The sequence below is a fragment of the Crocuta crocuta genome, unplaced genomic scaffold, assembly GCF_008692635.1.
Source record: "Crocuta crocuta isolate KB4526 unplaced genomic scaffold, BGI_CrCroc_1.0 scaffold346, whole genome shotgun sequence".
Taxonomy (NCBI): Eukaryota; Metazoa; Chordata; class Mammalia; order Carnivora; family Hyaenidae; genus Crocuta; species Crocuta crocuta.
Genome location: NW_027527957.1, coordinates 55,219 through 69,333, shown reverse-complemented (window position 1 = coordinate 69,333; position 14,115 = coordinate 55,219). Strand labels below are relative to the sequence as shown.

The following is a 14,115-nucleotide window of genomic DNA, read 5'->3' as shown; positions in this document are numbered from 1 at the left end:
GTATTTAAAACATTTCAACATATACAATGATATTATGTTCTTGGAACATGGCACATGGTGGTAATTTTTAACATAATTGTAGACGTCTGACTCGTCTTTGAAATAAATTATTAAAAAGAAGACATTCATGGCAAAATCAGAATGTCTCATGGTTTAAGTCATATTTATCTTAAAGCATTCAAAACAAACTATTTGAATAAAGATTTCTGTTTGTCTCACAATTGTTTAAACTATTTCTACAGAAACTTTGCTTTAATTGCTAAAATGTTTAGTTTAACTTGACATTGTGTCTCTATATTATCAAATATCAATGGGAATGAGAAAAGGTTTTCTTTTTTTGAGGCTTTTGTCAAGAAAATATATGAAGGGTATACTAACAGAAAAAAAAAAAAAAAGAAGAATTAGCTATGAATCTGTTTTCATTGTAGTCCTGGGTTCCTAATCTCCAGGAATCAAATTAGCATGTGCGGTTACAGTCATTTTCCTCTTTGTGTTGTTATGCTCTACTTTGCAGATTGTTTTAAATTTTACCACAATGGACCTATACAAGAGCAGTTTGTGCTGGTATGACTACATTGAAGTAAGAGATGGGTACTGGAGGAAATCGCCTCTCCTTGGTAAGAGACTACTTTACCCTCTCTATGTGACCATGCATATAGTCTGTCCTGCCCAAAGTAGATTTTTTAAAAATCTTTGTAATGTTTATTTAGTTTTGAGAGAGAAAGACAATGTGAGAGGGAGAGGGACAGAGTGAGAGAGAGACACAGAATTCTGAGTCAGGCTCCAGGCTTTGAGCTCTTAGGACAGAGCCGAACGCGAGGCTTGAATTCACGAATGCAGAGAACGTGACCTGAGCCGAAGTCGGATGCTTAATCAACTGAGCCGCCCAGGTGCCCCTCAAAATAGATTCACTCAAGAGTTATCTTAGAGTTAAAAATGTATGGGGTCCACATTTTAATTTTTATTATACCCCTTTCAACCTCAGCAAAAATACAAATAAATAGATTGACATTAAAGTAGCTTACATTATGAGGAAATACTTGGCTCTGAGTATAATGATTTAGAGTAGCTTTCGCCTATATATATTTAATTTAAGCATTATTTTAATGTGAAAACCAGATCAATTATCTGAGTGTACATATGTGTGTTTTGTTTTGTTTGCTACTGCAGTGGAATATGAGCCGTTAGTGACATGTTTGGTGGCTGATTTCTTTTGCCACGCGTGTTAGCTCTTCCTCTAGGCCTCACAGTTTTGCTTCCCAGGGAGTTTTTTGTGGCTGAGAAGAAGCATTTGTACTTTGTATCATAAATTGTAGCTCAGATTTGGTGCTCACAAAAGTCCACTGCCAAAGTTTAACCACAGACCACACCATTAACTTGCATGAAGCATTTTACTGTTGCCCTCTGTTTTGCTTAAAGGTGAGAGCTGTTGTGAGCATGAAGTATCTACTCTATATTGATTTTTTTGAAATGACAACTTTACCTTTATTTTTAGGAGTAGTTCTGCTCAGTTGTGTTTATGTGCCATACAGAACTTCCTTTTTTTTAACATCTAAAACCTGCTGAATGAACGCTGTTGTATCTTAAAGTATGTTAAAAGTCTTAGGAAGTCCAAGAGATTCTAGAAGTGTTTAAAAATAACAGAAAAAATAGAGTTGAACTAATTTGATAAGTCAGATTGAGGAGCATGTTGTCTTGAACACTTCGTTTCTTAGCCTAGGCGAAGCAGTTTGTATTGTACGTATGTGTGTCCCAAAGAACACATTTCATTAAATTCATATTGAAGAACCAAATCTAAAGCTAAATATTGAAGTACACTTCTTTTTTAGGATGCTATCAGCGTCTATAGTGGTCCACCAGACTGGTTCAGCCTGATCATGGTTTTCTGTGGAAAGTTTTTCGCACTCTTTCCCCCAACGCCTGATCCTTAAAGTATAGCCACCAGACTGGCAACATCAGAATCACTTGTTAGTGATGTAGATATTCAGTTTCCACTCCATTCTTGAATTAGAGACTGTATCTTACCAGACTCCTTGGCATTTCATATGCATATTACAGTTTAAGAAACACTACTCTCTTTTGCATGTTCCTAATTTACTTTGCCATTTAGGAAGACACTTCTTCATCTGTTGACTCTTAGTATGAATTTAAGTTGACTATCATTTTTTCATATACTAAACTTACATATGACATCCCTGCCGGGGGCACACAGAAATGGATGACAATGTATTGTTTGTAAAATTATTTCATGTGGACTGCGGTATTTAACCATCATATGAAAATTTAAAGCACAGTGGTAGGCATACAGTGAGGCAATAAATATTTGTAGAAGGTTGAGGGAAGAAAGAAGAAATGACAGGTATTATTATATTCATTTGGTATTATACTCCGCTGTGGATACACAATTAAAAATAATCAGAACTCATACACAAGGCTTCAGGTACTGTTTGCCTTCCTGCCTACTGCACTGCAGATTACAACTTTATTTATGAACTAGAATGTGTGCAGTAATGTAAGGTCTATGGAGCAGTATGTGGGTCTCCCTGATGGGTCGTCATCGAGCTGGACTAGACAAAGAGCTCCACTTCAGGCTGAGACACATCCTTCACCAAGTTACTACTCTGCAGTGGCCACTCTGTTCTCAGATCCTTTGTACTGTTTTCTGTTCTCCATAAAAGAATATTCTCGACCTTAATGTATCATGTGACCTTTCATAAATATGTCTTTTACCCTAGTTGTTTCCTAATTCTATAGACAGTGATACTGACACCATCCAGTTAATCTGAGGACAGTATGTTCCTATATATTATAAATAGATATGAAGAGATTATTTTATTTATCCATCTTTATTAAGTAAATATTAAAGCATACTTCTAGCTCTAGTTACTCAGGATAGAGTATTGGAACTAAGTCAGGTATTATATATGTATATGTGTGTGTGTGTATCATATATATATGATATATACAAATCATATATATGATTTGTAGCTAGTGTGGAAAGCAATTAGAATATAGAGTCATATTTAGGAGTCTCTCTTTATTCTTTTACTTCTTTTAGGTAGATTCTGTGGGGACAAGTTGCCTGACGTTCTTACCTCTACAGACAGCAGAATGTGGATTGAGTTTCGTAGCAGCAGTAATTGGGTGGGAAAAGGCTTTGCAGCTCTCTATGAAGGCAAGTCACATTAAGTTTTAGAGATTGCTTCCCCTTAGATCTCTTAGCAGAAATGTCCTTTCTCTCAGTCTCATCGGAATGATATTGTAACCCATTATTTTTGAATTACGAAGTTTTCTAAATCTGTGTTACGATATTCACAGAACTGATTTTCAGAAAAGTACTTGGTACATTTAAATTGCAAGAAGAACCTGGTTTTTGGTACCAGTGACATAGTAGCATATAAATGTATGCAGGGGTGTGTGAGGGGGAAATGGCACAAGAGCTCTTAAATTTCCATCTGTTTCCATGATGGTATTAAAATGTCATGAAGAAATTATGATTTTTCATTTGTACTAGATTTGTGTCTATTTGGTCCCTATATTGCTGAAATCCTGTTATAGGAAACTGCAAAGAAAGCAATTGTGCACATTTCTAGGGCACACTTTGTCTAAGTGAGAGACTCAGCATTCAAGGGAGAATTTACTAGACACTTTGTTCTATACTTCTCTTAAACAATAAATGGGCATTGTGCATCCTGGCTTTAAAAGCAGCCCATTTCTTGCCAGGTTGTGGGCCGAAGAGACCTTCCTAGCTCCTGCCTCTACTAGTACAGGAGTTTAGGTAATTTAGAAGACAGAAGATTTCCACTTCCCTTAAACTTTTAAGAAAACAGAAGCATTTTGTTTTAGAGATTAACTGTATGGCAGTGAAAAGGATGATTTGGATGGAGCCACAGATGTTGAACACATGATGCTAGCTCACTGCCAGAGGCCCAGAGAGTTCTGTGGAGCATCCCTCTTGATCAACTATTTTACTTGAGGTCAAAAGACTGTAAGAACCAGTTCAGAGAATCATACAGCATATGATAGAATATTCTAACACATAGAATACATTTACAAAATCTCAAAAGGTTTTTAAAAGTTAAAAAGAATGCTGTGTTTTGTAAAGATGTAAATAGTGACCCAAAAAAATCCTATATTCCTCTGCGATTATCTGATATTTATAGTTAACTGGCCACGTTTTTGCCATCTAAATTTTTACAACAGTGCAAGCAGCCAACTTTGATTTTTATAACCCGGTCTTTATGTACTCAGCTTCAGGCACTGAACTAAAATGTTATCTCAGAAGAAAATGAAAATGAAATGGTATGTCTGGGTTTATATATTTGTTTATTTTTGCCCTCAGCAATCTGTGGAGGCGAGATACGTAAAAATGAGGGACAGATTCAGTCTCCTAATTATCCTGATGACTACAGACCGATGAAAGAATGTGTGTGGAAAATAACAGTGTCAGAAGACTACTATGTTGGATTGACCTTTCAGGCCTTTGAGGTAAAGTCTTTTAGGCAACCTTCACGGAACAGATCCTCCATAAATGACAGTGCCATTTAAGGGGATCCTCATTAAATAAGCAGAGAACCGGAGAATCCACTTTTTAATCAGAGGAGAAGCAAAGGATTGCCTATAAAAATGTAACATCAAGAGTGAAAGAGGTTGTTTTTTTTCCCTTCTTTCCTCCTGTTGCAGACATTTTCAAGAAGATTAAAGTGAGTTTACATTAACCGTGCCATTTGAATTAGAATGTTTGAAGTACTGACAATAGTTTCCTTTGACAAATGCACAGGCTTCTTTCACAAGACTGCTTGAAGAGTCCATTAAATAATAGAACTTTTATTTCTCTTGTAAACTAAGAGGTTAAAAGGTAGACCGGCATTTTTTGTTGTTGTCTTATGGAGAAAATCCATTTTTCACTTTTTTACCATTGCACAGAAAACTTTTCATATCAGAAATAGAGATTTAAGTGTTTTTAGCTTTCAGTTTCATCAAAAACTTATATTGGGGAGGAGATTGGCACCAACATTACGTTATGAGACAAGGGCGCAATAAACCAAAGGTTAGTCAGAATTCTGTAGCAAAGTCTGGGTGCAAAACTACCAAGCTGGCTAATGAGTCATTTTAGTGGGGCAGGCGGAACTGAGTCAGGATTAGAAGCCAAGAGGTGGGGGAATTTGTCAAGAACTCGTTGGTATTTTACATCAAAGAATCAGCCTAGAAATCGAGACCCCAAGGTGAAGTGGGAAGGAATGATGAGACGGTGTGAGTAGGTTCATACAGGGGTCAGAGATCCAGATGCCATTATTAGAGATGATTTCTTCCCTGATTAGAAGGCAATCAGAAGCCTGTAGAGAACTCAGTCCTCTGCCAGAGTATACTTGCCACTGAGTGCAGTGAGTGTGGTGGTGTCGGTGTCTCCGTGGCAGAAACACCAGGGGAATCCAGATGTTACCCATAAACCCAGAGAACCTCTCACCTCCACCTGCAGTCTGTGTACGAAGTTTCTTTGATACTTGCCTGTACCCCTTTGCATGTGCCATTTAATTTCCCAGACATATTTCCTTTTATCATGAAAAATCATCTTCTCTTATGTGATCATGAGATTGTAGTATATGCTCCTGATAATCTTGCATTTTTGGAAAACTTAATTCTTGAAATTATTTGACTCATATTTGAATTTTGATCTTTAAAGTTTTTTTTAATGTTTATTTATTTTTGAGAGACAGAGAGGCAGAGACAGAGTGTGAGTGGGGGAGGGGCAGAGAGACACACACACACACACACACACACACAGAATCTGAAGCAGGCTCCAGGCTCTGAGCGGTAAGCACAGAGTCCAATGCAGAGCTTGAACCCACGAACCATGAGATCATGACCTGAGCCAAAGTCGGATGCTTAAGCAACTGAGGCACCCAGGTGCCCGGAATTTTATTATTTTAATGGATCGATAATATGATAAAAATTTCAAATAAACCACCTTATTGTTAATAGTAAACTAAAATTGTGTAGGATTTACCTCCTATTTAGACCAAAATATCTTGTTCAGTGAAAAATTAGCTGCCTAATGACTGCTTTATTTGTAATTTTGTGATGTTGCAAATAACTAAGAGATGAACTATCTTTCAATATATAATTGAATGTTTTATGCAATTCTATTATAGAAATGATAGACTATTATAGAGAAGGCATATAAAACTAATTCCATGCATCTAAAAATTGTGATACAATTTCCGAGATATAGAAGGTTTAGTTGGTTTGCAGGTGTTGTTATTTTTTTTTAATGCCAATACAGTTACAGTGATATTCTTCAACAATAGGATAGTGTAAGGACAGATAGGAAAGATTTACATCTCAGGCACTTAAAACCGTGGCTGACACAGAGTAGTTGCTTAAAAAATACTTGCTGATTGAGTGAATGAATAAATTATTACTAAGATTTGGGATTGGGGAAAAGTCCTGTCATAGTTTGGCCGACAGTACATTTTATCTGTTATTTCTAGGTTCCCATCCGTTCTTCATTTCACTGTATTTCCTTATGTTTCTTTCTCCTTCATTAATATACTGGACATATTTAAATGTCGGATAGGTCTCTCATCTTTAAATGACCATAACCAAATCTTTGATTCTCTCATCCTACTCACTAACCCACTCTTCTTCAGTCTTCCCTATTTTAGCATTTACTAGTTCAGTACGTTTGACTGTTTAGTCAAGGAATATCCCTGATTCAACTTTTCTCTTAGACCCTGAGGCCAACCGATCCATGTATTTCGTTTGCTTTGTCTCCAACAGTGCCCCATACATGACCACTTTATCCCACTTTCTGGCCTCTACCCTGTTCCCGCAGCTGTTCCTTCTCTTGGAACTTAGTAAGAGCTTCATGTTTCTACTCTTGCCCTACATATCCTGATCTCCACACAACACCCAGAGTGATATTTTTACAATGTAAGTTATGTCATAGCACTATGCTTAAGTTCTTTTAGGAGTTTTCTATTACACCTAAAACAGAACCCAGACTGAATGATCATGGACCAAGACAACTCATGATTGGTCCCAAGCTCCTTCTCACTCTCTGAGTCAGCCCCTCTGGTCTTCTGGTCCCTGATGCTCTTGATACCTCTAAGTTCCTGCTTTTATTCCTTTCATTTCGTTTGGATCTCTGCTTTATCATCATCTCCTTAAAAAGTCCTTGCCTGGTAACTCTAAAATATTTTTTTAACCTACAATTGTCTGTAAACCATTCTTATTTTATTTTAGTTTATTGCACTTATAACTACTGGAATTTGTTATGGATCTGTTTGTTTACATGGTTACTATCTCTCTCACTAAAATATGATCACCAAAGGGTAGGGATCTTAACCTGTCTTGTCAATCACCATATCTTCAACATCATGAGATGTGTGATTAATACATGATAATGGGAAAGATGAAATAATGGATGGATTATAGGTAAGAGAGTATGTGAGTGCGTGGTTATTGGTAGGTGGCAATGAATATATCATTCCTTTATCAAAGACACATAAGTTTCTATGTAAACGGAAACAAGTTGAGATAGGTAGGTAAGACAAATTTGGATTATGTACAACCTGATATGCCATGTAGCTCACTTTAGACTAGATCCTGGGTTCTAAGAAATTCAGAAGTGACAAGGAGTTTAGAGATGTTCTAATATAGCATCTAAATCTTTTAGGTAAGGCAAATGAACATATGCCATTAACTTAGTATCATACAAGTAAGTACTAAACCAGCATCAAAATCCAGGTATAGCCAATATTCATTATTTATAGATTCTATATTTACAAATTTGCCTACCAATTAAAATGTATTTGTAACCCCCAAATCAATACTCATGGTGCTTTCTAGGTCATTTATGGACACGCACAGAGTTGCAAAATATTTGAGTCATCTGACATGCATACTCCCAGCTCTGATGTGCCTTAATGGAGAAAATATATGTGTTATATAAACATTGTTCAGGCATGAGTTATAATGCGGTTGCCTGCAAGTCGTATTCATGAATTGGCAATATATATTAAGTTGTCTTTCAACAGAAATACACATAAAACAAGGTTGTGTATTGATTGATTGGCAAAAATTTTGTGACCGGAAGTTCATAAGAACCTAATCTGTAGTTTCCCAGGAACAATGAATCAGAATTCACTAATTCAGTGTTTTCAGAAACTTTATATAACTTAACTACCATGAATACTCAGGATCATCTGGGTATATGTTTTTAATTTGTTCTGGTGGTCATTAGGTGACTTATTTTATTTAGTTAATTTGTATCTGTTTATGTCAATTTATGCATTGTATTTTCAATCTACAGCTTATACATTTTATAAGATGTAGAATTTTATAAGATAAGATAAGATACATTTTAGAAGATACATTTTAGAAGATGTAGAATTAAAAAAGACAGCCCTCACAACTTCACAGTGTTTTGTGGTTTTAGCTGACAAAACAGTTTTTATTAACTGATATTGGTCTTAGCCTTTCTTCAAAAACTGTTTCTGTTTTTATAACTGTTTTATTCTGTATGGTACACTCTCCCCTTTCAGGTAAAGGGGTCCTTAAATTTTGTTAAAGCCTACAGTAAATAACTTACTAATTATCTATTATTTATACCTCTATGAATTTATGTAATGATTTTATCTCTCCTAATGCTACTTAGATTTTAATGTAAGTACAGAAAGAAAATCTGAACAAGTATGTTTATTAATGAATTTCAGGTATCTTTGAGTGGGAAAGGATACTTTGTGGAGGCCAGTAGAGTCCTGATACTTCTGTAATTATATTTGGGAAGCTTTTTCTTCTCTAGTACTTATTGGTGCATTGCTTCTTAAGGCCAATACTAAGTAGGTTTGTACATGAATGTATATCATTTTAGAAATCATTTTTGAGTTATTTGTAAAAAAAACCTCTATACTACTATTTAACTGGAGCACTTTCCATGTGCAGAAAAACAGAAGAGAAAAAGTTTGGGAGACTGGAAATGTTTATAGTAACAACTTCAAAGAAATGTCAATAAAGCAGAAAAGAAGTGAAATAAACCCAGAGCTTACTTACGTTTACATTGAAATCCTCACGTCATTAATTTAAGTGGGATTAAGTTTGAGGTGCTTGTCAACCTTTCTACACACTCTGATTTGATTATACTTCCCTTATGAAAATCACAAATGTTTAATAGTCTTACCCATCATTACTGCAAACTATAAACTATACACAGAAGTTCTTATCTTGATACTTTCTGGATTGCCCGACTAAAAGTAATCCTTTAATTCTTCTAAATATTTTATATTGTTTAAGTTAAGTAGTCTTTTAAATGACTTAGGAAGCCAAGCAAAGAGATTTTAATTAGTTAACAGTTTTTTGTTCACATTGTATTGTTTTTGGATGTTTGGCTAAGAATATATTTTGATTAATGACTTCAAAGAGAATTAAGTAGCTCTTTAGATTTATGGTTGAGGCTTTAGTTCTCTGAAAGATTAGTTGTGTTCATTTACAAAAACTTGCTCAAGGTCACACAATTCATAATCGGTAGCACTGTGACTGAAATTAGTTCCATGGCCTGTGCGCCCTTGAGCCCACATCCTAGTAGCAGAGAGATGCATCTATATTCTCTCATAGTATTAATTATTTCCCTTTATTAACTCTCTTCATTTGTGCATTTGTGTTGTTTAAGCAACATATGTTTGTCAGTCAGGGACATGTCTGTTATATTTACCACTGTTTATCCACTGTCGAGTATATATTACCAGGCCATGGTAGGTTTTCAGCAAATATTTATTAAATTGAAGAGTTAAAAATACTTGTGAAATGAAAGGAAAAAAATCAAGTAGCAACATTAAAAAACCCAATTCACATGAAAATAAAACTAACCCAGAATCACGATTTTCATTTTCACATGGTTGTATGTATATATATTCCTCTGATTTTGACATGTAATGATCTATTCATTAATATTAAATATTTAATAGTAATAATAAAATAATATTAAATAGTGAAATATTCAATAAAATAGTAGCAAAATAATGTTCTATTGTTAAGCCTTTCCATTTTTTATTCAAAATTCCCTTTGTTGATAGCATTATGTCTTAGACTTTACTGTATCTTTCCCATTATTAAAATTAAATCATTTTTATTGTTTTTAACAAGAGAAAATCAAAGTAGCATACTTTGAGGGTTTTAACAAGAGAAAATCAAATTTAGTAGGGTACTTATTGGGAATCCACACAGACATTGAGATTCTCCCAAATTAATTTATTTTTAATGGTAAATGCTAATTGACATTAGGTTTTTTGTCATATTTTAATTTTTTAAAAATATTTTTAATGTTTTATTCATTTCTGAGACAGAGAGACAGCATGAGCAGGGGAGGGTTCGAGAAAGAGGGAGACACAGAATCTAAAACAGGCTCCAGACTCTGAGCTAGCTGTTCCCACAGAGCCAGACGTGGGGCTCAAACCCACAAACCATGAGATCATGACCTGAGCTGAAGTTGGATGCTTAACCAACTGAGCTACCCAGGCGCCCCTTTGCATACTTTTCTTAAACATTTTTCTCTGCAAAACAAAAAGTAATGACTTTAGTGTTGTTCTCTGTGTATACAATTTTAAATTATATTATGTTTAAAAGTATAATCATTTATGTAGTGGATTACATTAATTGTATTTTAAAACTAGAGTCTAACAGTTATTAGTATAGTAAAATAAGTATAAAATTTACCATTTTAACCATTTTTTAAGTTTAGTTATTTATTTTGAGACAAAGAGCTAGCAGAGGACAAGCAGAGAGAGAAGGTGAGAGAGAATCCTAAGAAGGCTCCATGCTGTCCGCACAGAGCCAGATGTGGGGCTCAGACTCACGAACTGTGAGATCATGACCTGAATTGAAGCCAAGAATTGGATGTTTAACTGACTAAGCCACTGAAGTGGTCCTACCTTAACCATTTTTAAAGTGTGCAGTTCATTAGTGTTAAGTACTGTCACATTGTTGTACAACTACTCTCTAAAACTCTTTTCACCTTACAAAGCAGACACTTTATACTAAAAAAAAACTCCCTTTCTTCCCTACCCCCAAACTCTGGCAACCACTTTCCTACTTTCTGTCACTATGAATTTGACAACTCTAGGTACCCTCATGTAAGTGGAATCATTCACTTCTTGCCTTTTTGTGACCAGCTTATTTCGCTCAGTGTAATACCCACAAAGTTCATCCCTGTTGTAGCACATGAAACAATTTCTCTCCTTTTTAAGGATAAGTAACATTCCATTTTATATATTTGACATTTTGTGGATTCGTTCATCCACTGATGGACATATGGATTACTTCCACCTTTGATGATTGTGAATAATGCTGGTATGACCATGAATGTATAAATATCTCTTTGGGACCCTGCTTTCAATTTTTTTTAGGTATATACCCAGAAATGGGATTGTTGAATCAAACAGAGAATTTATCAATCCATTTTCAGTTTCTCAGGGACATAGGGGAGCTTCTATTAAAACTATTATCTAGAAGCTAGAGAGTTTTCAGAGCTTCTTACAAATAACTAGATAGATGCTTTTGCAATATTTATGTGGAAATTTGGTTATAAAATGAAGGCAAAGTGTGCAAATGGGTCCTAAGCCCGAGATAGTCCCTTCTTTGAAGGCTGGCTTTTCCTTCAGCATCAAACTCACACACATACACTGAGCACAAAGCTCTGCACGAGTTTGCATTTTGGAATGAGAGGCTGACTACTGTAAGTTATGTTTAATTGATTTGGGTTCTTGCTAAATAAATGTCACTCGGCTTTTACATGCTTCCTTTCTAACATGCTAGTAGAGGCATGAACACCCACACAGTAATCAAATGTAATATTAACCCCTTTCTGGCTAGTCTTGGTACTCGCTCTCCTTTTGTGTGTTTGGATCTACTTCTAATATCATTTAAATACAGTTTTCCAACAACTGCTCAGAGCTTACCATCACATTTGTTGTATCCCATGTGTACATATGAGGTCTGCTTACATTATGATAACCTTGCCCCATTTGAATATGGTTCATGCTCTGGTTATCCTAACGTCTATAATAAATCAGCATCATCATTTTCAAGACATATTTATTATACATGTAATTAAGCATGACATTGCATTCAGGTTCCAGATATGAACTGTGTCCATGCTGTAATTCAAGAAGAAACTACTATATTTTTCTTTTTTTTTTAATGTTTATTTATTTTTGAGAGAGGAGACAGAGCATGAGGGGGGGAGGAGAAGAGAGACAGGGAGACACAGAATCTGAAGCAGGCTCTAGGATCTGAGCTGTCAGCACAGAGCCTGACACGGGGCTTGAATTCATGAACCACGAAATCATGAAGAGCCGAAGTCAGTTGCTTAACCAACTGAGCCACCCAGGCACCCCTCTTTTTTTGTTTTTATAAATCTTTGACTTTGGTGTTCTTTTTCACATGGAGCTTACTGAAATAATACCAGTGCACTTATCGACTCTTTAATTTCAATCATATTTATTTCTATCCGTTCTGTATATTTATGAAGTATATGGTTGGAGAAAATATTACACAAATGACATAAATAAAAGAACTCAAACTTTCATTCGTGCTCACCATCATTACTCTTGTGTAGATGTAGTTGAAGAGGTATAATTATAACCAAAACCAATAGGGCAGTCATTATGCTCACACTGCAATTAGGATTAAGGCAGTTAAACTGGAAAAATATGTAAACAAAGATCATCGAGATCATTGATAAGATATCTAGGAGTGTTGTTGTACAGGGATAATATCATAAATATATATATGAGGCACATTTTATTTTCTAAGCAGTTGAACAGCTGTGGCATACTCCTAAGAATACAGTGTATATTTCTGTTTTGTTAGCCCTAACACCAAGTGCATGATATTTAATATGTAAGTAATACATTATTCATAAATAGGTACTGGTAGAATTAATCCTAAAATTCGCCATTTTGATGCATTTCACCCATGAAATATTTGCACTTTGTGTATAATATAAAATATTTAAACCTCTGCTTGATTACTAAGTAACCTAAATATACAGGTACTTTAAATTAAAATTTAGAAAGATCTGTTACATATCTGTTATAAGAACAGAGTGACTTTTATGTGTAGGAAAATATCCATTATCCTGTTTCTTTTTAATCACTGAAGAAATATAAAGTTTTTTGCTTCTTTTTCAGCAGTGTCTATTTTGATTTCTTCCTTGTTAATACAGTAATTTTAAAAGGCAGTTATCTACTCAAAATAGTAATTAAAAACAAATTCAAATTAACCGTATTATTTTTTACTCAGTATGGTTTATAGTATAAAACAATTTTATTTTTCTTTTTTTTTAATTTTTACTTACTTTTGAGAGAGAGAGAGAGAGAGAGAGGTGGGTGGGGCAGAGAGAGAGGGAGATGGGGGGGAATCCCAAGCAGGCTCTATACTGTCAACACAGAGCCCTATGTGGGGCCTGAACTCACGAACCGTGGGATCATGACCTGAACCCAAACCAAAGTCAGACACTTAACCAACTGAGCCACCTAAGTGCCCCTTATTTTTCTTAATTGACTTTTGAAAAGCAGGTTCTTTATTGTGTGTTCTCGTGTCTTTTCTTCCTCTAATTCATTCTTTCTCTTCTCTTCCAAAATGATTTGGGAGTCAGGAGCAATGCTTTCTGTTCTGCTCAAGCAGGTGAGGAGAGGTTGGCTTGCTGACACCTTTGGTTCTTTCCCTTGCACTTGGTCACTAGTTCCGTGTTGTTTATTCGTTTATCAAGTCTACGCCTGGAGAGCTGGGGATATTTGTGTGTGTGTGTTCCTTTGACAAAAGAAAACCTTTGGTATCTGGAAATGTTCTCTCATATTTATAGAGAACTCTGATTTGAAAGGAGTAGGGGCACCTGGGTGGCTCAGTGGTTAAGTGTTTGACTCTTGATTTCAGTTCAGGCCATGATCTCACATTGTGAGACCGAGTCCTCCTGTGTTGGGATCGAGACACCGCGTTGGGCTCTGCTCCGGGTGTGGAATCTGCTTAAGATTCCCCCTCTCTTCCTCCCCCTCACCCTCTTTCCTGTGTGTGCTACTTCTTATACTTCTTCTCTTGTTTCACTGCATATTTTTCCAT

At 35.5% G+C, this 14,115-nt stretch overlaps 1 protein-coding gene across 1 annotated transcript in view; it reads left to right on the top strand.

The window, feature by feature from the left end:
- Positions 1-14,115, top strand: part of TLL1 (tolloid like 1) — a 210,187-nt gene that overhangs the window by 149,106 nt on the left and 46,966 nt on the right. The window contains exons 10-12 of the mRNA XM_077752745.1: positions 515-617; positions 3,059-3,175; positions 4,343-4,488. Of these exons, the coding sequence (XP_077608871.1) occupies positions 515-617; positions 3,059-3,175; positions 4,343-4,488 (366 nt within the window). The remainder of the gene's footprint in view (positions 1-514; positions 618-3,058; positions 3,176-4,342; positions 4,489-14,115) is intronic.